Genomic DNA, 21,783 nt, shown 5'->3' on the forward strand with positions numbered 1-21,783 from the left:
GGTTGTATGACAGTTATATAACAGTCTACTAAATAGCATTACTCAAAGAAGTAAGTGAGAATTATTCAACAATTTGCATAAGAATAATGCTATTTAGTAGAATGTTACATGATTATCACACAACTTGACAATATGTCAATGAAAATTAGTCTTTGGATCAGTACTTCTAAAAAAAAAAGAGGCTAATTTTGACTGCTATGTTATTTCTGTTGTATGACAATACTGCATAGCATCACTCTTTGCATAAATGATTAGTAGAGCATGCATCCATGGAAGAAGAGCTAAAGATTCAATGCAAATGTACATAAGTAAAATCAACTTCTTTTAATATCAGTTGAAGTTACAAGAAAACATTTTGGCCCATCAAACAAATAAATCTGAATTTGTGGTAATTTGTCAGTGGCAGAAATATAAACAAATACATGCATAAATCAGTCATAGACAAGCTAAAAGGAATCCACGCTGAAAGCCTGAAACATGTATAAGAGGAAGCAATACCGAGTTGCACGAGCTATATTATACGTAGCTTCTTTCCACAGTTAATTGTTGCGCTCCCTAAATGGCGGTCTTTCATCTGAAATGACTTCATATTTCTTTGTGGCTGGAGAAGAATGGATATTCCAGTTCTCTTTTACAGACTCAACGAGCTCCTCATCCTCCTTCAAAACCATTCCTGAACCATTGTTGTCAAAAGACTGCACCATCCGGCTTAAACCACTCATCAGTTGTGAGTCTGCAGTGGAGAACTCACTGATCCCATCACCCAACCCCGCAATAAAACCCAACAAGTTTTCCCTGTCTGATAACAATTTCATGACATCTTCCAGTAAACTTCTTTTTTCGTTCTTCAGCTCGTTAACTAAGGCATCTGAAGTTCTCAGCCTTGTCTCCATTTGGGTAGTCAAATTCTTTATTTCCAACTGTTTTGCATCCAGTTCAGCTTCAATTTCCAATGCCTGCTGTCTTGAATGGCAGAACGATTTTTCCTGCAATTCCAGTTTCTTGTGCATATTACTGATATCATCCTCAAGTTCCACAATCATCAACTTCTTCTCTTCAACTTCTAGTGCAGCCAGTATCTCAACTGCTGTAAGCCTCTCCCAAGCTTCATGGACCAAATTAATCTCTGCCTGCTTCTTAGCAAGCTGTGAAGAAAAGGAGATTAATGAGCTATTGAACTTTTGTTCCAATGACTTCACTTGTTGCATTTGATCATCTAGTCTCTGGTTTTTATCTTCTAGTTGGAGGATAAGTTTTTCTTTCTCATGCCCGAATGTTCTCTCTGCCACAGTTTGTGAAAGCACAGCACCTTCAAATTCTCTTCTCAATGACTCTTGCTCCAGCCAGGCAACCTCTTTCTCAAGTTGCTCTAAAACCTTCTCCTTCTCTCTCGTAGACTGGAAAAGGCTCACTTTCTCTTGCTCAAAGGACATTTCTGTTTCCCTTGTGCTAAGCTTCTGGTCCAGGAACACAATCTGTTGCTGGAGATCATCTATTCTTCGGTTTCTCTCTTCTAACATCTGGATAAGGCTATTCTTCTCTTGCTTGAACGTTTCCCCTACATCTACTTGTGAGAGAAGAGAAGCTTCTAGCTCTTTCCGCACTGCGTGATTTTCTTCAAGATCACATTTCAAGCGTTCAGCTATTGATTTCCATATCTGCAATTCAAATTCAATCTCATTATTTTCACAGATTTTCTCTGCATATTCAGCATTTGCCCTCTCTAAGGCATCGCAAACTTCTCCAAGTTTCTCCTTTGAGCTGCTTTCCATCTGCAGAACTTGTTCTTTCAAGCAAAGTTGACACCTGGAAGATTCCTCGAGCATTTCCTTGTACCTCTCAACTTCTTTCTGCATTAATAGTCGCTGTTCATCCAAGGACTCAATCCTCCTTGATAAAGATTCAGTCTTCTCACGTTCTCCTACAGTATCTTTCTGGGCTCTAAGCAGAGCAGCGTTCTTCATCTCCAGCTGCTGCATCAACAAAGAAATATTATCCTCCCTCTCTTTGGCCTGCACATCCAGTTCAGCCTTCTCTTTTGCAAGCTTCAATTGAGCCTCAGAAGGAGCAGAATTCTTCATCTCCAGCTGCTTCATCAATAGGGAAATCTTCTCTTCTCTCTCTTTGTCATGCACATCCATTTCGACCCTTTCATTCGCAAGCTTCGATTGAGCCTCAGAAATTCCCAGTTTTAACACCAGTAACATTACAGAAATCTCCTCATTTTGCAATTTCAACTGCATAGCTAAAGACTGATGGCCTTCCAACTCCATCCTAAGCTCTTCTACTGCAGCATCTTTATTCTCCAAGTCAGACTGACAGGCTTTCAGGTCTCCTGCCATCTTTTCCATTTGAGAGCTCAATCCAGCTTCTTTATCTCTTTTTGCATAAAGAGCAGAATTCTTCATCTCCAGCTGCTTCATCAATAGGGAAACCTTCTCTTCTCTCTCTTTGTCATGCACATCCATTTCGGCCCTTTCGTTCACAAGCTTCAATTGAGCCTCAGAAATTCCCAATTTTAATACCAGTAACATCATGGAGATCTCCTCATTTTGCAACTTCAACTGCATAGCTAACGACTGACAGCCTTCCAACTCCATCCTTAGCTCTTCTATTGCAGCATCTTTATTCTCCAACCCCAACCGACAGTCATTCAGGTCTCCTGCCATCTTTTCCATTTGAGAACTCAAGTCAGCTTCTTTAGCCATATTTGCAGAAAGAGCAGCATTCTTCATCTCCAGCTGCTTCATCAATAGGGAAACCTTTTCTTCTCTCTCTTTGTCATGCACATCCATTTCGACCCTTTCGTTCACAAACTTCGATTGAGCCTCTGAAATTCCCAGTTTTAACACCAATAACATCACGGAGATCTCCTCATTTTGCAACTTCAACTGCATAGCTAACGACTGGCAGCTTTCCAACTCCATCCTAAGCTCTTCTATTGCAGCATCTTTATTCTCCAACCCCAACCGACAGTCATTCAGGTCTCCTGCCATCTTTTCCATTTGAGAACTCAAGTCAGCTTCTTTAGCCATATTTGCAGAAAGAGCAGCATTCTTCATCTCCAGCTGCTTCATCAATAGGGAAACCTTCTCTCCTCTCTCTTTGTCATGCACATCCATTTCAACCCTTTCGTTCACAAACTTCGATTGAGCCTCAGAAATTCCCAGTTTTAACACCAATAACATCACGGAGATCTCCTCATTTTGCAACTTCAACTGCATAGCTAACGACTGACAGCTTTCCAACTCCATCCTAAGCTCTTCTATTGCAGCATCTTTATTCTCCAACCCCAACCGACAGTCATCCAGGTCTCCTGCCATCTTTTCCATTTGAGAACTCAAGTCAGCTTCTTTAGCCCTATTTGCAGAAAGGGCAGCATTCTTCATCTCCAGCTGCTTCATCAATATGGAAACCTTCTCTTCTCTCTCTTTGTCTTGCACATCCATTGCAGCCTTTTCCTTTGCAAGTCGCAGCTGAGCCTCAGAAATTCCCAGTTTTAACACCAGTAACATCACGGAGATCTCCTCATTTTGCAACTTCAACTGCATAGCTAAAGACTGATAGCCTTCCAACTCCATTCTAAGCTCTTCTATTGCAGCATCTTTATTCTCCAACTCTGACCGACAGCCATTCAGGTCTCCTGCCATCTTTTCCATTTGAGAGTTCAATTCAGCTTCTTTAGCCCTAAGTTTCGCAGTACTATCTCGGTGCATCTGCTCCAAACTTTTGAGCCTGTTTCGTAGCTTTGCCTGAGAAGATGAAGCTCCTGATTCTTGTATTCCAGCTTCCTGCAGTTCTCTGAGGGATATCCGCAACTCTTGATTTTCTTGCTCTAGTTTCGCAGCTTGATATTCCATTTCTTTATAATCCATCTCTTTTGTGCCCAGTGAATGCCTTAGAGCTGAAATTTCTTTGTCCCTTTGTGCAGTCAAGCATTCCAGTAGCGATTTTGCATCCTGGCACTCTGCAAACGCATTCTCAAAATGTGTCTGGAATTCAGAAACTTGAGCTTCCAGATACTTTCTCCGGCTTTCTTCATGGGTCAGGGCTTGGTTGCACATTTGTAACCTCTTATTCAGATCTTCTGAGATTCTGGTTTGAGAATCTAACCTGGTCTGTAGTGAACAAATCTCATCAAGCAATGTAGATCTCTCCTTCTCCCACTCCTTCTTACTGTCCCTGAACTGATTTCGTAGCTTTTCATGCGCTTCTTGTAGATGTGCAAATTGTTCCTTTTTCCACTTTAGCTGATCTTCAAGCTTCCTGTTCTCCTCCTCCAAATTGAGCAACATATCATCTCTTTCTCTCAGTTCTTTAGATGCTTTAGCTCTTTTCTCTGCTTCCAAACACTTCTTCTGTGAAAGCGATAGACACCCTTTGAGGCCTTCAATCTCTTCTCTATATGCACGAATATTTTGCTCTTGATCCGTGATCCTCTCATTGGCCTCATCTAAAGCCAACACCAAATCTCTGTTTTCTTTTTCCCATTTAAGGGACTTCTCATCACAATCAACTCTAAGCTTATCATTTGCAGCACTCAAATGTTTAACGATAGACTCTTTTTTATTCAAACTGCATTTAAGTTCCTCGCACATTTGCTTTGCCACAGAGATTTCTTCTGCCTTTTCATTTAGTTCTTGAGATTGCTTCTCAATTTTCAGACTTGCTTCCTGGCTTTTTATGAGCTGTTCATTGTGGGCTTTCTTCAAGTTCTTGCATAATTCTGCTTTGCTTTTGCATTCTGCCCTGAGATTCTCAATCTCAGCTTTAGCTTCATCTAGTTTTTCATAAACCTTGTCCATTTTCTTTCCTTCCCCAACAACAAATCAGAAATATGCCTGTTTGCAAACAAAACAAGCTGAAGTGGATTAGGGCACTGATAAGTATATACAGAAGTACACTGTTTAACCAAAGGAAACAACATTAAATCATCAGAATTCTGACTATGCCAGCAAAATAATCAAAATTTAATTGGTGTCTGAAGCTTCAGTAACTAAGGAAAGCTTGATGAGCAGCGTTGTTTACCAAAAAAATGGCCTTTTGATATGCAAATGAAGAACTTGGCAAAATAATCGTGGTTTCTGCATTAACGATAGGCATATTGGTCGTACTAACAAACTCCCCCAAAAAAAAAGAAGAAAATTTTCTTAAAAAATATTTGATAACTAAAAAGGAAAAGAAATTTTACTCCGCTTATTTTGGAAACATTTAATAATATTCAAAAATTCACATGGACAACTTTCAGAATATGAAATTTTTTTCTCTGTTTGGTTGCTGGGAAAATGCTGGAACAGGGATGAAACAAACATTTTGGGTCTTCACTGTTCTACTCATCAGGGACCAGAAAACTATGAACTAAGGCCTACACTCGACTGAGCCAAGTACAATCTTTAGCAAACTGGCCTGGTTGAGTTATTAATTATTTGAGAACAAAAGAACGCGAAGAATTAAAATCACATTTATATAAATGCCAGGTTTTCTCGTCAACCAAACAGAGAACTACTAACACAGAGAAAGCCAACAAACATGGAAGTGTCCAAACTACAAAGTCTACAGAATTTACAGAAATTATTCATGCATGTAAAGTAAATGATCCAATGCCTTTGACTCCCATAGTTCAAGAAGTTACCTAAGGAAAACCAACAAAAAATACAAATTAACAAAATGCTGCAGTGAAATCCCAAGATTTCTGTTCTTTTTCCTACGATTGATCTCTAACCAAACAAGTTTTAAGAAAAACGAAAGGAGACCCAGAAGAGTACCTGGTTGTGAGATTATACATTCGACATCATACGAGGAATTACCGTTGACGGGTTTTGGAATTTTCGGGTTCTCGTTAAAGAATGAGAGAAAAGTGAGTCCTAGAAAGAGGAAAGACCGAAATCAAAGTGGTTTCAGAAATAGCCGTTAGGAGAGGGCCTTTTTGTATTTGAAATTGTATTTGACGGAGATTGACGGCGATATCATTAGTCATTTACGACGTTTGGATCCACCATCCACTTTATCTTTTTCTTTTGAAAAAGAGTACTAGCCGTTAGGGCTCGAGCTTGGGTTGGGCTACGGGTGAACCCTCGCCCAAATGTGCTAGACTTGGGTTGGGCTCTCAAAAGGCAACTTGTGTAAAATGAATTTTATACTGTAGAAGCTACCAAAACAGCCTTTTTCTTGGAATATATATATATAATTTTAATTTTAAATTATTGATTAAAAAAAAAAAAAAAGATAAAGTTTTCTTTAAAATTTGATTAGAGAAATAAAAATTTCAATCCCATTTATTAATCTATCATTTATCCTAAAATTATGCAATTCGCAAGTTTAAAAATATATGTGAGAATCATGTGATCTAAAAATAATGGGGAAACTTTAGAAAGTTTCCCTGAACTTCCAACCGTTTTGACAAGCACCCATTGAATTTTCAAAACTCTCATTTAGGCCCCCTAAACTTTGGTTTGTTTTCACTTTGGGCCCTTTTAACGTTAAAGTTAAACAATTTGACTTTTTATACCCATTTTACCATCCTCAAAACTACGTCGATTTGTGTCCTAAAACTACAATACCTATCCAGCCCAAAAAGACGTCATTTTAGGCATTAATTTTTTTTTTAAAAAAAAAATCGGGGTTCTCCAGCCCACTTTTTAAATGGGGTGGTCCCACCGCTTTTTTAAGGCCCACCCCGCCGGCTAAAACTCCAAAGTTGACGCTTTTGGGGTAGAGACCTGACTTTCCTTTGGGGGGTCCGCCACCCCAAATGCACCACCCCTTTGTTTTTTTTTTTTTTTTGGGGTGGCCGAACCACCCCCATGGCCGAGGAAGTGGTCCGGCCACCCCGATTTCGTTTTTTTTAAAAATTTTTTTTTAATATTATGCTCAAAACAACGTCGTTTTGGGTTGGGTGGTGATATAGTTTTGGTTGAGAATAAAATATGTATAAAAAGTCAAATTGTTTGACTTTAACGTTAAAATGGTTCAAAGTGAGAGTAAACCAAAGTTCAGAGGGTATAAGTGAGAGTTTTGAAAATTCAGGGAGTGCTTGTCAAAACGGCTGGAAGTTCAGGGGGTCTTTCTAAAGTTTCCCCAAAAACAATTATCAATTAATAAATTTGGTTAAAATAAATTATTCAAACGAATGTGTTTGAACATGAGAAAAGAAAGAGGTTGCATATTTAGCTATGGTGGATGATATTTTATTTTCTTGTGAAATGTACTTTTTTGCTATATAAAACTTAGAGCAATGGTTTATTTATTGGACCAATGCATAGGATACCATTGGTGATAAGCTGTGACTAGTGAGCTAGGATGATTGGAGGACAGGAATAGTGTATTTAAGAAACCACTCAATCCATTGATTAAATTAGAAATGATTGTAATTGGAATAAGATCATTTTATTTGTTTATTTCTAGAAAAAAAAGAAAAAGAAAAAAAAAGCAAAACATAAAAAAGGCAAAGCAAAGAAAGGGGAAATAGACATTTTATATCACATGTAGGTCACTCACACGCTTGCTGTCAAAGTTAATAAAAAATATGATCGATGAGCGACATTGAAGACTGAGAATTTGTTTGGGATTATACTTGAGAAATAAATTTTTTAAGTTAAAAAACTTTTTGACTTAAGGCTGTTTGAGGGACATAAAAGTGCGTTCAACACTCAAAAAGTCCGTTTGAAGAAAAAGTAGTTATTTGATAAAAAAAATTAAAAGTGTTTTTAAAGGTCTAGAAAGCCTAAAAATTGCCAAAACCCACATTTGAAAAAAGCTTACAAATTATGCTTAGACATCCCAACACTTTTTTCCAAATGATCTGGGCCTCACATTCATTTAAGAAAAAAAAAAAAAAACAATATAAATATATTTATTTATTGAATAGAGCAAATCATTTGGAAAAATGAATTTGGGAAGAAGTGTTAGGATGTCTAGTATTAGGGAAAAATGTAAATTCAGTCATTGTAGTTTACCTGATTTGCAATTAACTTATTGTGATATCAAAATGAACTCAAAGGTCCTTGAGGTATGCCAAAAAAATAATTTAGTCCCTATAGTCAAATTGCGTTCACTGATTTAACAGATTCTAATAGCGTAAAACATTAGAGCCAATATAATTGTGATACTTATCTCATTTAAGTTAGTGTCATATTAAGGGAATTTGTTAAATTAGTAAATGAAATTTGATTGTAGAGACTAAATTATATTTTTGGCATACCTTAGGGACCTTTGAGTTCATTTTGATACCACTGGGAGTTAATTGTAAATCAGGTAAATTACAAGGACTAATTTTGCATTTTTCCCCTAGTATTATCCAAAAGCTTTATTTCTCAAACACAATCCCAAACAGGCTCAAAAACTTTATTTTAAGCTTTTGTCAAAAATGCGTTTTGAAGTAAAATTTTTTTTTTTAATTTTTTTTTTTTAAAAATACTCTTAAAATTTTTTACCAAACATGTTAGCTTTTGTTTGATACAACTTTTTAAGTACTAAAAATACTATTTAAGCTCTCAAACACAATCCTAAAAAGGTTCTAAGTGGTAAGCCAGTAAGATATATTACACCAATTAAAATTTAAGATATTGAAACCAAAAAAAAAAAAAATTAAATTGAGTGATAATTAAAAAATAAAGTGTATATATATATATATATATATATATATAAATGTTTGTTTGTTTTTTTAGAAATGTCATTGACTGACAATAGCTTGGACATTGACCTTGTCAAAAGAACGTCCAAATCAAGCATGCTTCCTATATTTTGCGATTGCATACGTGTCGGGTCGGTGTGCATTTTAGTCGTGCTTCTTTTACTTATTTCCGCAAAGCAATTGTTTTGTTTATAAAAAAAGCATAATTAAAGAGAGATTAGCACAGTAGATTCCATTCCAGTGGCTGAAAAAGAAAACGTAAAGGGTATTTTAAAAGGGCAATTTTTTTTTTTTTTTTTAAAAAAAAAAACAAGGGAAAGAAAGAGCGAGTGATTTTTCTTGCCTGGGATTTTTTCCACGTTCAACGGGTCATATCACCTCCGGCCCCAATATTCTCTTCTGCCGTATCCTTGAAGCATTGGTTATTCTCTCAAATCAAACAATAGATAAAAGATACTCAAAGATCTTCACAAATAAAATTATTTATTGTTTAATTTTAGTGGAACACTTTCACATGGCTGGCAACAAACAGTTGTCCAGGTGTGGAAATCACTTTCTACAACAGAAAAGTCATTGTTCTTCACTGTATAAAAAATAAAATAAAATAAAAATACCCCCAAAAACATTTATTTCAATTTATTAAATTGACCTCTGTTTAAAATTATACCTGAAATTTCCTTGTATTAGCACAAGACACTGCTTATTTTTTTATTTTTATTTTTTTCCTCTCTTTTTTGGGTTCTTTTATGAGCATTGCAATTATAGTTAATCTGATTTTTAATTTGTTACTTTATTATACAACAATCTCTTGAAAAAAGTATTAACCCTAGTAATACTTTGGGGCTCTCTTTACAGTGAAAAGATAGTGGTGATGAAAGTTTTTCCACTAGCACGATTCTAGTGTAGGACAATTACATAAAGTGAAAAGGTGGCTAGGGACACAATTAGCAGTGTGGCCCCGGGGTATGTTTCCACAAAAATGTCTCCCTTCTCACCTCTAACATTTAGGCTCGTTTTTGTTTTTTTGTTTCTCTTTTTAATATATATATATATTGACATGTCCGCACAAGATGGAGAAGAAGATTCGAACTAGTGACTTTCGCTTCATGAGGCGTAATCCCTAGCCGATTGAGCTACCCTTTAAAAAAATATATATTAACAAACAATGTAAACACAAATTACTCTTAAAAATACAAAAATAATATTTTACATTTATATCATATCATAACGCTATTTCAAAAAACACAAGATATAAGAGTTTGAGGTGAATTCCATGGCTATTAAGATATAAGAGTCCAAGAATAAAGTGTTGTTCAATTAAGAAAACAATGACAAACCTATGTAAAGAGCTAAAAGGGGTAAACAACCATGTTTGATAACATTATTTAGCTCTTTTTTTTTTTTTTTAATAAACAACCAAAAATATTAAACACTAAAAGTTACTTCTACTAAAAGAGATAGTTCTAAATAAACAACAATAAAATAGTGTCATTATTGATAGAAGATAAGATAAAGGAATTAACATTTGAAGCCTAGAATAGCACAGGCTCTGGTCTAATCTAACATGCCCAAAAAATAAATATGTTTGATGGACGTAGGTTAATGATTGAGTTAAATAATTACAACATATAAAGTTGAACCCATTGTTGATTGAAATAAGACAAGGGAAGTTATGATTGCTCTTGCAAGTGGTACCATCCATTCTTCAAATCCATTTCTATTAACCCTTCAACCCCGCATCACAAAACCCATGATTTTGACTAATCTTGGGATCTCCAAAAGGCACAAACTCCCTCTCTACACCCACTAATTAACACAAATTTCAAGCCAAAAATAGGAAAAATATTATCAACACTTAAAAAGAGTTGAGCAATTTATTAGGATAGGCTTCAATAGGATTATTATGGGGATTATGGCTAAAAATCAGTTTAAATAAGTGATTAAATTTATTTATTTATTTATTTTTTATTAGTTTAAACTTTTAAAATAAATGGTAATTTAATATTATCTTATCATCTTTAATAGGAAATCGTAAAGAATATTTTGATTCTACTCAACTAATTATTGTTAATTTTTTTAATGTTGGTTGAAAGTGAAACAAAATTCAAGGAAGATGTTGCATATGGAAAGGTTTATTTATTTATTGTATAAATTTATTTATTTATTTTATATATATTGTTTTGGAGGGATACTCCATTTCATTTCAAAATACAATGTTGGGATAAACTTCAATAATTCAACAGTTTTTATTTATTTATTTATTTTTTATCCTCTTAAAATTGATGTGACTTTTAAAATGACTATCGAATCAAAATTTAAATATAATTTATTTAAAATTTAATGATAATTTTAAAAACTACATTAACTTTAAGAAAATAAAAAGACAATACTTAACATTACTTTTAAAAACAAGGGTCTTGGTCATTTCTCTTCTTTTTTTTTTTTTTTTCTATAATCTTGGACTGAGCTAACGTACACGTGTCACTAGCGTGAGCCGTACATACACGCAAAGATTGGGCGAGAAGAGGCCACGCCAGCAAATTTGGACGGTAATGATGCCCACTTGTCACGGAACCCGCATCAGATATTTTGCTCCACGATTTTAATAATCTGAAATTCACAGTAATTCAATGATTGGAGGCGCATGGCAACAGCACGGTCCAATCCGAGCCGTTGGCTCTGGTTCCATGAAAAATCCAAAAGTAAACGAAACAAAAATGATAAATAAAACAAATTAAATACGAAAACGAAGTCTTATAAGGTACGGAAAAGACGAGCTGCTCAGATGGTTTTTGCAGTGCAGAGAGAGAGAGAGAGAGAGAGAGAGGGGGGGAGAGAGGGAGAGAGAGATAGTTAGGGTTTCGAACCCAGTTGTGTCCCTGTGATCTCACCGATCTTTCATTTCTAATCTATCCGGAGAGAATTCTACTGTTTTGCCTAAAGTTTCGGGTTTTCCGGTCAAAAATTCGGTTTTCCGGTGAGGGGTCTCATTTTTCCGGTGACATGAGGGTCTAGTTGACCATTTGACACTTTGAAATCAGGGTTTTGTCCTCAAGGTCGTCTTTTTTTGAAGTTTTTCTTCCTTGCTAAATTTTATTTATTTATTTATTTTTGCTGGAAATTGATTAAGCAAGACCTGGTGTTGGTGATCTAGGGTTGGACCATTTCGCGGTGATTGAATTTTTTGGATTAATGGATTTATTTTGTTTCTCAACGAGTTGTGTCTCATACTGTGAAAGGAAGACAAAATACTAGTTTCAAGACTTCAGCTTCGTGTTCTTTTGTTCATCGAAGTACTCTTCTTTTGTTGGGGAAATCTTGGTTGGTCCATTGTGGTATTTTTGGAGATTGATTGAGTTGGAGTTTCATTTTTCAGGGGTTTCCATTTTTGGAAAGTTTTTGCTGACTTGATTGAGAGAGAAGGGTCAAGATTTAGTCTAAATTCAATGGACTCAATTTTTTCGTGATTCTGGTGATCTTGTTGTGAAATTCAGAGAGAAAGATAGAAACTTTTTGCACCCATTTAATCATGCTTTTATTTTTGTGAAGGGCTTTTCTTAATTAATGATTGAGATTAATGGGTTTGTTGGATTGAATTGAACAATATCTTCTTTTGATTGATCTTGATGTATTGAGGAATCTGATCATTGCCTAATATAGTGGTTGCTGCAACAGGCAGCTACCACTTCCAATCCTTTTTGCTACCAATCGTCTCTCGCTTCCTCTTCATTTCCCCACAAAACTTTGCCTTCAAAGAGGAATCGTTGGTTCATCAAAATCTTTCAGCTTTCTAGCGAGACTAAATTCAGTGAACTGGATCTTTCCTTTTGTGTTTTTCAGTATTGCTCTTTAATTGTTGTGGTATAAAGAGAAAAGGTGGAGATTTTCGCACTCATTTAATCATGTTTCAAGTTTTCTGAAGCTTTGGCTTTTCTTAATCAATGATTGAGATTAATGAGTTTGTTGGATTTATCTGAACTATTTTTATCCTTTGTTTGATCTTATATTTATTGAGGATCTTGATCATTGTCTAACATAGTGGTTACTGCAACAGGCAGGCACCACTTTCGATTCTTTTGCTCCCAATTCTCTGTGGCTTCCTTTTAATTTTCCCAAAAAACTTTGCCATCAAAGAGACTCGTTTATTCATCAAAATTCTTTAGCTTTATAGCGAATTTGGGTTCGAACTATGGCTGTCTCTTTTACCCGTTTTTCGTGGAGGCTCTGGGGTGGGAAAGAGAAAGAGCCTGTCTCAAATGGGTCTTCTCTGAATTCTTCATTTGAGTGGGGATTTGGTCTGAGGGAGCCCGAGACTGTAAAATTCCCTACTGTGAAGGGGACCAAGATATCCTCGTCCCAAAGGAAGGTTAAGAGGAAATGGCAGAGTAGGGAAGAGAGGAGAATTGACAGGGAGTTCGATGCAGAGTTGGTACCATCTGATGGTGTTTGTTTGTCTGGGTCCGAATCCGATGACCCGGACTGGTCCATTGGATGGTTTGAGCCTCATGGACCTGATTTTGAGAGTGATGATGGCTTAGCAGTACTGGTTCCCAGCTATAGACCAGGTTGCAAGAAGGTAGTGGAGAGCTCAAATAACCAGCTTTTGAGTGCCATCACGAACCTCACAAACGAGTTCTCTCCTGGTAAGAGCTATAACTTTAGCTTTTGCATTTGGTTTTACCTTTTTCTTCTTTTCCTTTTATTTTGTTTGTGTTTGTATGAAGCACTAATTTTGAACTCCTCCCCTATTTTAAAGAGCACACTTCCCACTCATTTTGAACCTTAATTTCATTTGCATCAAAAGACACCAGTACATGTCCAAGGAGCAATAAGATGTTTTAGACTTTGAGCTAGATAACTATAAACCTCTGGAGACACCCAGTAGCTGTTCTCTGCAGATGTTTGTTAACCATGTTAAGCACAATGACCTCCATCACTTGGTGTACAAACTTAGGGGGCGGGGAGAGATTTGAGAGGATCAGCTTCTTTGGACTCTGAATTCTGGGGAAAAAGAAAATGATAAAGAAGGGAGAGATGAGAGAGAACTGAAGAAAAGCACATATTAAACTGTTAATAAGAAATTAAAGATAACATGATGCACTTAATACAATCTTGTAACTCCTTATAGGGCTACTGAGAAGAGCTTTACTTCAAGTGGTTATCTGCCTTATGTGAGCTCTCTGCCCAGTCGCAGACTCTGGCCACCCATTAACGGCTGAACTTTTATCACCCTTCATGTGTTATATAGCCATCAACAGATGTTATGAGATGATCTAATTAGTAGACCTTTTTAAGTTCTAATGTTCCTATCTAAGACTTTTTATTGCTTCTTGTTGAATGAGCTGAATTAAACTGATTTGGGTTCTTGCAAAGCTCCCAGTTTAATGAACTAGTAAATTTTAGCTTTGTTGCTTGAAAGGTTGTTTTGCCTTTTTTTTTTTCTCCTTCCATCCTATTATAGACCCAAACGGTTTAAATTGGTTGCATTACATTGGTGAATACCTGATTCATGTCATCCATGCTGAATTCATCAATGCAATTTTTTTGATTATGCAGAGGGCACAAACTGTATGGCACAGTGGCTTTCTTCTCTTCAGAACTTCGATATCTAGAATTAGCTGATCATTCTCAGAGTGGCCCTTTTTGAGTTCTTCATTCCGTGAGCGTTTGAAGAACCAAATCTATTACAGTAGCAATAATTGTTGGAAAAAAAATATAGAACCAAAAAGATCATGTCAAGCTCTACATCAGCATCTTGATTATGAGTGCAGATGATTAACGCCCAATTGAACACGACCATAAAATGTCCAGTTAAGCAAACAGAAGAACCATGTTCTTCGATTGTGAATGAAGAAGACAGCAACAGATGCTTTCCAGAGCATGCCATGTTCTGTTATTCATCCTTCCGTTGGTTTGGTGCATGCATCATTGGGTTGCTAGGAGAAACCTGAAACATAATGGAGCTTCTTTTTGTGTAAATACAGCTTTTGTGAATATATGACATATAGCTATGCTTCTGCTCACTTCTACTGTAAATAATTCTGCTATTGCCTTAGTCAATGAAGGGCCACTCTGCTATTATTATCCCATGATAGCATTTTTTTAATGTTAATTTTGCATCCTTGAAGCATTATTTTGTTACTACTTTGAAGTGCTTTTTTTTTTTTTTGGTGGGGGGGGTCTCTCTTGATATCCCATTTATAGCTCATTCTATGACACTAGTTTAACTATAGGTACTGTGCTCCCCCAAAAAAACACTCACAGGTTAATGATACAATTATCATTCCTTTTCAGAGCTACACCAACTTGATTCTTCTTGTTTCTGTGAACATGATTTCTTGCTCACTTGTTTTGAGACAATAATGAGTGATAATGTCTTCCCCAACTTTTCCCATTATGAAGGCCCTGCAAATTGCAAAGGGGATCCAAAGTTTTTCACAGTATGTGGGGTTAATCAGGCTGCAACAGGACCACATGAATGGGCAGTTGGTTGATGTTTACTTTGTTCATTGATGAAGTCATTGCGTCTAGCGATCGCATGTGGCCTCTATTGTTTTGTTAGTAGAGTGAAAGTGATTTGATCCATAAAGTTTCTTTTCAGGCCAAAAATGAAAACCAAAGGTTCTTTTGTTTCCTTTTCCTTATCTAGTGGCAAAAATGCTTGATTGTGAATTTGTGAGAGCTTGGGCCCCCCGAATCTTCCGTGTAGCTCACAAGAAAATGTGTGGCTCTCTCTCTCTCTCTCTCTCTCTCTCTCTCGTGCATGGTTTCTTCACACGTGGCTTTCCTTGCACAGTTGCACCCAATATCTCAACTTATGTAAAAAAGTCACATTTTTCTATTTTAACTATTTACTTTTTCAAATTATTTACCTTTTATTCTTTATTTTAACTATCAATTTTTATTATTCTATTTAAATTATTTATTTTTGTTACGTATCCATTTTACTATTCTTAAAAAAAAAAAAGTGAGAATAAGAGTAATGATTTGAGTACTTTAGCAGCTAACATTTTTTTTTTCTTTCTAAAAGCTAAAATAGCTAGCTGAATTGGGCTACTTTTTTTCTATTTTAAGCAAAATATCCTTTGGCTAGGTAAATGAGAATGATCCGAGGAGACATTTTGAGGAAGCAAATGGTCTCTGTCAACAGCATTTCTATGGCAATGTTATATGACCATTCAATTCCCACGGTGTTGGAAACTTTGCTATTGGTAGTAACTTGATGATACAATGTAGTTCTTGTCTTCTTTGTTATTGATTTTATCAATCTTGAGGAGCTGACATATGCTAATATTCTCACCGTTGTGATAGGTGCACCATCGAGAATCTAAGATCCGAATTTGTGTTTGAAAGCATTTTCAATCGGTCTCTCATTCTCTCTTTTATTCGGATGAAGAATGAGAACGACTCTCTTATGTAATACTTTCCTTATTTGCTTAAAGAAAAAAAAAAAAAAAAAAAAGTGTGACTGAGAATCCAAGATTTGAATTTGTTTTAACATTGCTAGCTATGTTCATTTTTTGTTACCATCAGTTGTTAATTATATAATTAAATTTATCATTTTTTTATCAATTTAAACTAATAAAATAAATAATAATTTAATATGATGTCGAGTGTAAAGTTTTCGGTTCTGAAAGAAAACTTGGATAAAAGTACATTAACTAATGATGGTGTCTAGTCTACCCAATTTGGAGGAGCATTTCAAGCTTCAAGAAAGATACGGAGAGCATTAAATCCTCCTTTGCATGTGGAGTTGTATTATATTTCTCGTAATCGAATTCGGCCTAATGCCAAACAAAGCACTAGTGAACAAAGCCATTCTTAGGATTTCTCTTAGCAATTACTTCCCCCGTCTACTAGTGACTACCATTTAACCAAATGCGAAATTAAAGAGGCACAAGTTTGAAAAAGATTTTTTTTTTTTTTTGGTGGCAATTAAAAGAAAGAAAGAAAAGAAAAAGAAATTTTTTTTCATAAAAAGTGACTAAAGTATCTATTCTTAGGCACCCTCATTTACTTATGAATATATTTTATTTTATTGTATTTAACAGTATACACGTTACTTAAAAATTTTAAATGATGTGACAATATATTCACCACGTTGATAACAAATACAGTGTCACTATTAAATCCATAAAACTAAATGAAATCATAAAACATATCATATCTCCATCTCAATTCATCATCCATTTTATCCGATGATCAAATTAGGTGTTGATGGGGTACCCTCATTTATCAAAATTAGGTGCTTTGCAAAAAGCAATTTTAAGATCTTTTGGTGGGTGATATCATATGATGGGTTTAGTTGGACAGCTTTTGCACGGAAATTAACATGTAAAAGGAATAAAAAAAAGTAGGATAAAAAGGCTAATAAAAGAAGAGCTTCCCTTCATTGTGTCAGCACCAACCTGGCAAAGCCGGCAATGCCACGTGGAATTGACTCATTGGTTGGTCGGGGCCTCTTTTGCCTCCTTTTGTTCGAGAAGAAGGTTTCAAACAATCAATAAATCCGACCGAAAATTGCTCCCCTCCATTAGAAAGGTCTTTAGCATATTCCCTTGGTTGCACGCGTTCTTGTTTCTTTCATTTTCGGTCTTTGAAACCCTGTTTTTCCTTTTATTCCTCCAAGCTTCTCTATTGGGTTCCATGTCTTCCCTCCTTGTGTAGAGAGACAGAGATGCAAAGAGAAAGATAGGAAGAGAGAGTCAAGAAGATCCAGAAGAAGAAGAAGAACCAAAAAAAAAAAAAAAACCAAACATGTTACAGAGAGCTGCAAGCAATGCATATTCATGGTGGTGGGCAAGCCATATCAGGACCAAGCAGTCAAAATGGCTGGAGCAAAACCTTCAAGGTGCTTTTTTTTTTTCTTTTTTTTTTTTCGTTGATCAACCACGTACTGGGCTTTGGTCGGGATCACATGCATTGTAGCTTGAGCATTGAATTCTTGTATACAATGGAAAAACGCTAACCGGAGTGATAAGGGTCGTAATCTGAATGAATTTTTTTTTGATAACTGATTGCATTGAATCTATATATTCTGATAGGATCCAATTGGAGGTTTATGGATAGTTTGGCATTACAATTGAAGGTGTTTGATTAATATTGTCTGTGATCCGTTTATAATCCAGGAAACAACTTTCCAACCAAATTTAAGGTTGTTTTCTGGAAATCATCTCAAAAACATTGTGTCAAGTATGGTGTTGGTTTTCTTCAATTTTCTTTTGTTAAGGTATACTCTTTTTTATTTTATTTTTTATTGGGTAAGTAGGCATGCTCTTAATTAATCAAGGGTTCTAGCTCTGATTCAGTCTGGATCTCCAACTTTTTTGCTCAATCTTATGGCAGAACATGTGGAGTTTTGTGAAGTTGTTTCTTAGATTCCAATTTCCTGTTCTGAAACGTTGATCCACTCCCTAGATCCTAGGAAAATAACAGCTGAAAAGATGTAGAAATTGAAATATATACCTTTTTATCTGCAAATAAACTGTTTTGACATTCATAAAATCGAGGTGGATTGCCTGATGAGCCAGTAAATTTCATGGGAATTGCAGATATGGAGGAAAAGGTGCACAACGTGGTGAAACTCATCGAAGAGGATGGGGACTCCTTCGCCAAGAGAGCAGAAATGTACTACAAAAAAAGGCCAGAGCTCATACACTTTGTGGAAGAATCATACCGAGCTTACCGAGCTTTAGCTGAACGGTATGACCACATATCAACAGAGCTACAAAATGCCAACACCACCATTGCTTCTGTTTTCCCAGAACAGGTCCAATTTGCAATGGAGGAAGAAGACGAAGAAAGCGTGCCTAGAGTGCAAAAAAGGGCTCCGGAAGTCCCGAAATCAAATATTCCTATGGTTCCAAATATTCCAAATAAAGAGTTAAAGAGAATCATAACATCAGCTACAAAGAAATTGCAACCTAAGAAGACAACCAAAGCTGCAGCTGCTGCGACTGCAGTTGCTAAATCTGGGTTGAGCAAACCCAAGGCACTCGAAGAGATTGACAAGCTTCAGAAACACATTCTAGCCCTGCAAACTGAGAAAGAGTTCTTAAAGAGCTCTTATGAGCATGGGCTTGAAAAGTACTGGGAAATTGAGAATCAGATTAAGGAAATGCAAGGGAGAGTTTTCAGTTTGCAAGATGAATTCAGTGAGGGCATGGTCATTGAAGATGGCGAGGCTCGGAGATTGATGGCAGCAGCCGCTTTGAAATCATGTGAAGAGACATTGGCTCAGTTGCAGGTGAAACAGGAGATAGCGGCTGAGGAAGCAAGAACTGAGTTCAATCGGATTAGGGCTGTCAGGGAGAAGTTTGAGAGTCTCAAGGCTGAGTTTCATAGTGATCAGATTAATCAGGAAAAGCCACATGCTGCAAATGGGTCTATGAATGTGGTACAAGAGTTAACAAGCTTAGACGAAGAAGCGGACATTGTGACACGAGAGAGACAGGAATTGGAGTTGTTACGTGAGAAGATGAAGGAAAACTTTGAGGCTGGGGCCAATGAATCTCTCGGTGTGACAGAGATGGTGGAGAAGATAGACGAGCTTGTGAATAAGGTGATCAGCTTAGAAACTGCGGTTTCATCGGAGACTGCTCTTGTGAAGAGATTAAGAACAGAAACCGATGAGCTTCAAGCACAAATTCGAACCTTGGAAGATGATAAGGCAACTCTAATTCATGGGTCAAACAATATCAGCAACAAGCTGAAAGAAATGGAGGAAAAGTTGTACACTGTTCAGGACCTAAACCGCAGTTTTAAAAGCCAGAATAACAATCTCCAAACACATTTCAGTGAAGCACGCTGTAATCTTGATCACCTTTCTGAGAAATTGCAAAGCGTGAAGGTAGATGAGGAGCTTGAGCTTACAGGTCCATCACAAAAAGAAGAGGAGTCTCTAGGTGAAGCCAACTTGCTGAAAGAGTTCAAAGCACAAGAAGATGCACTGAATCCTGATGATGTTTCCAAGAAACTGCAGGGTGTGAAGCTAGATGAAAAGCTCGATGCTACGGGTGCATTACAGAAAGAAGAGGGATCAGCAGCTGAAATCAGATCACAAAACGAGACATTGAATCCTGGCGAGGGTTCTGCAAAAGCTAACGATGCTCTCAGTACTTCTGCTGAAAATGGTGAATCCCAGGCAAATAATGGCCCTAATAGTTTATCAGAGAAAGGTCAGGGCCTGATATTGCAGGACGAAGATGATAAGCCAAATTCATTGAAGACAGTTGATAGTCTTCTCACTGTTGAACCAGAGGAAGAGGAAACAGTTCAAGAAGATGAGCCAGACTGGAAGCAAATGTTTTTGAATGGATTGGAGGATAGAGAAAAAGTTCTACTGATAGAGTACACCGCAACTCTTCGCAATTACAAGGATGTCAAGAAAAAGCTTCTTGAAGTAGAGAAGAAAATTCAGGACGGCAATTTTGACACGACGTTACAGCTAAAAGAACTGAAGAGTGCTAATGCAATGAAGGAAGAAGAGATTAAATCATTGCATCAGAAAATAAACCTTCTGCTGAAATGTTTCGACGGAAATGAGGACGTAAAAGACTCCACAGGTTCAGACTTGCCACAGACGTCTAATTCATTGGATGATGTAAATTTTGAACCTAAAGCAGGAATCGAAACATCAACTGCAACTGAAACCTTGATGACTCTGGCAACAGAGAAACATGACATCAAGGCGATTCTAATTGACCAAAGTGATACTATGTCAGCAATTGAAGAAAAGCTCCGAATGCACATTGATGAACTGCTAGAGGAGAACTTGGATTTCTGGTTAAAATTCAGCACCTCATTCCATGAGATACAGAAATTCGAAACTGGAATCAAGGATTTACAGGATGAGATATTGAAACTTGAGGGAAAAGGAAAGAAGCTAGAGGCAAGTATTACTGCAAAATATGCTCTGAAATCAGATGTACGGCCAATATACAAGCACTTGAGAGAAATACGGACTGAACTAACTGTCTGGCTTGAGAAAAGCGAATTACTGAAAGATGAACTACAGTGCAGATTCTCCTCTTTGTGCAACATCCAAGAAGAAATAACAACAGCTTTAAAGGAGAGTGCTGAAGAATATGAATTCAAGTTCACAAGCTATCAAGCTGCAAAGTTTCAAGGTGAGGTCTTGAACATGAAACAAGAGAATAACAAGGTTGCAGATGAATTGCAAGCAGGTTTAGATCATGTGACAGCCCTCCAACTTGAACTTGAGAAGACTCTGGCAAAGTTGGATGAGGAATACGGGTTTTCTGGATCGAAGAAGGAGGAAGAAAGTCCCCAGCTGGGACACGGACACAGTCGAAACCGCATTCCTTTGCGGTCATTCATCTTTGGTGTCAAATCAAAGAAACAAAAGCCATCAATCTTCTCCTGCATGAACCCAGCAATGCATAGGAAGTATCATGGTATGAAAGCAGCAGGACCCCAGTTGTAAATTGTTCTAATTCTTTTGCTCAGATTCATTTTTATTTCTTTTTCCCTATTTTTTAGAGTATTTTGACAAGAGATAAACGATTTCTTTCTTCTCTTTTTGGTTTTGAACTGGTGAAATTATGCTTTCCGTGTCCTATAAATTTTCCAAGTTTGTAACTATCAAAACAACAGCAAGGTTTCCGTTTAATTTATATTTGGCGTTTAAATTTTATACAATGGGCATCAGTCACGTGGTTGACAGCAGGAAAATCTTGGGTAAGTCATCAGGATTTTTCAATTGTGAAAACTGTCAACAAGTTCAGAAGAATGACTATGCAAAGTGACTAGTCCGGATGACCCTACTACAAGATTACATACAATACTCTTTCTTATGTCTTGAAGGGTTCATAATCGTCAAAGGCTGTATAGTTCCATTTAACTTTTTTTTTTTGCCCCCCTAAAGATGTGATTTTCAACTCTCAAGAGCAAGAAAAATGTTTCTTTATGATGTCTTCAATCATCATGTTGGAAATGAAGACCCAAAATTTTTATTTCATAGATTAAAGATCTGTGCTGATGAGAGAGCAAACTAATTTGAGTGCCTAAGCCCCTAGCTATTATAATCCTTATTATCAATGTCGTCATGTTCAATAAATTACACTCATTTTAAAGGGGTAACTTTTTATGTGTTGTTTTTACTCCATATCTTTGCAGGTATACAGAGGCTC

General features: G+C 36.5%; 3 protein-coding genes across 3 annotated transcripts; 2 read left to right on the plus strand and 1 right to left on the minus strand.

Moving 5' to 3' along the window:
- Window positions 1–353: 353 nt before the first annotated feature.
- On the minus strand, window positions 354–5,865 carry LOC132168534 (uncharacterized protein At4g38062-like). The gene is made up of 2 exons (XM_059579526.1): window positions 5,766–5,865; window positions 354–4,841 (listed from the first exon to the last, which is right to left on the minus strand). Exon 2 carries the CDS (start codon window positions 4,803–4,805, stop codon window positions 540–542), a length of 4,266 nt encoding a protein of 1,421 aa, XP_059435509.1. The 5' UTR covers window positions 4,806–4,841; window positions 5,766–5,865; the 3' UTR covers window positions 354–539.
- A 5,548-nt stretch (window positions 5,866–11,413) lies between these two features.
- On the plus strand, window positions 11,414–14,765 carry LOC132172391 (uncharacterized). The gene is made up of 2 exons (XM_059583879.1): window positions 11,414–13,275; window positions 14,189–14,765. The coding sequence occupies exons 1-2, from the start codon at window positions 12,822–12,824 to the stop codon at window positions 14,242–14,244; spliced, it is 510 nt and encodes a 169-aa protein (XP_059439862.1). The 5' UTR covers window positions 11,414–12,821; the 3' UTR covers window positions 14,245–14,765.
- Window positions 14,766–17,389: 2,624 nt separating this feature from the next.
- LOC132171985 (protein NETWORKED 2D-like) lies at window positions 17,390–21,198 on the plus strand. The gene is made up of 2 exons (XM_059583404.1): window positions 17,390–17,483; window positions 18,184–21,198. Exons 1-2 carry the CDS (start codon window positions 17,390–17,392, stop codon window positions 21,075–21,077), a joined length of 2,988 nt encoding a protein of 995 aa, XP_059439387.1. The 3' UTR covers window positions 21,078–21,198.
- The last annotated feature ends 585 nt before the right edge of the window (window positions 21,199–21,783 follow it).

This window comes from Corylus avellana, chromosome ca2, assembly GCF_901000735.1.
Source record: "Corylus avellana chromosome ca2, CavTom2PMs-1.0".
NCBI classification, from domain to species: domain Eukaryota; kingdom Viridiplantae; phylum Streptophyta; class Magnoliopsida; order Fagales; family Betulaceae; genus Corylus; species Corylus avellana.

Excerpts from the sequence above, each read along its gene's own strand:
- LOC132171985 (XM_059583404.1), top strand. The coding sequence starts at position 17,390 with ATGTTACAGAGAGCTGCAAGCAATGCATATTCATGGTGGTGGGCAAGC. Across the intron at positions 17,484-18,183 it reads GCTGGAGCAAAACCTTCAAG|ATATGGAGGAAAAGGTGCAC; the intron begins GTGCTTTTTTTT and ends TGGGAATTGCAG.
- LOC132168534 (XM_059579526.1), bottom strand. The coding sequence starts at position 4,805 with ATGGACAAGGTTTATGAAAAACTAGATGAAGCTAAAGCTGAGATTGAG.
- LOC132172391 (XM_059583879.1), top strand. The coding sequence starts at position 12,822 with ATGGCTGTCTCTTTTACCCGTTTTTCGTGGAGGCTCTGGGGTGGGAAA. Across the intron at positions 13,276-14,188 it reads CACAAACGAGTTCTCTCCTG|AGGGCACAAACTGTATGGCA; the intron begins GTAAGAGCTATA and ends TTGATTATGCAG.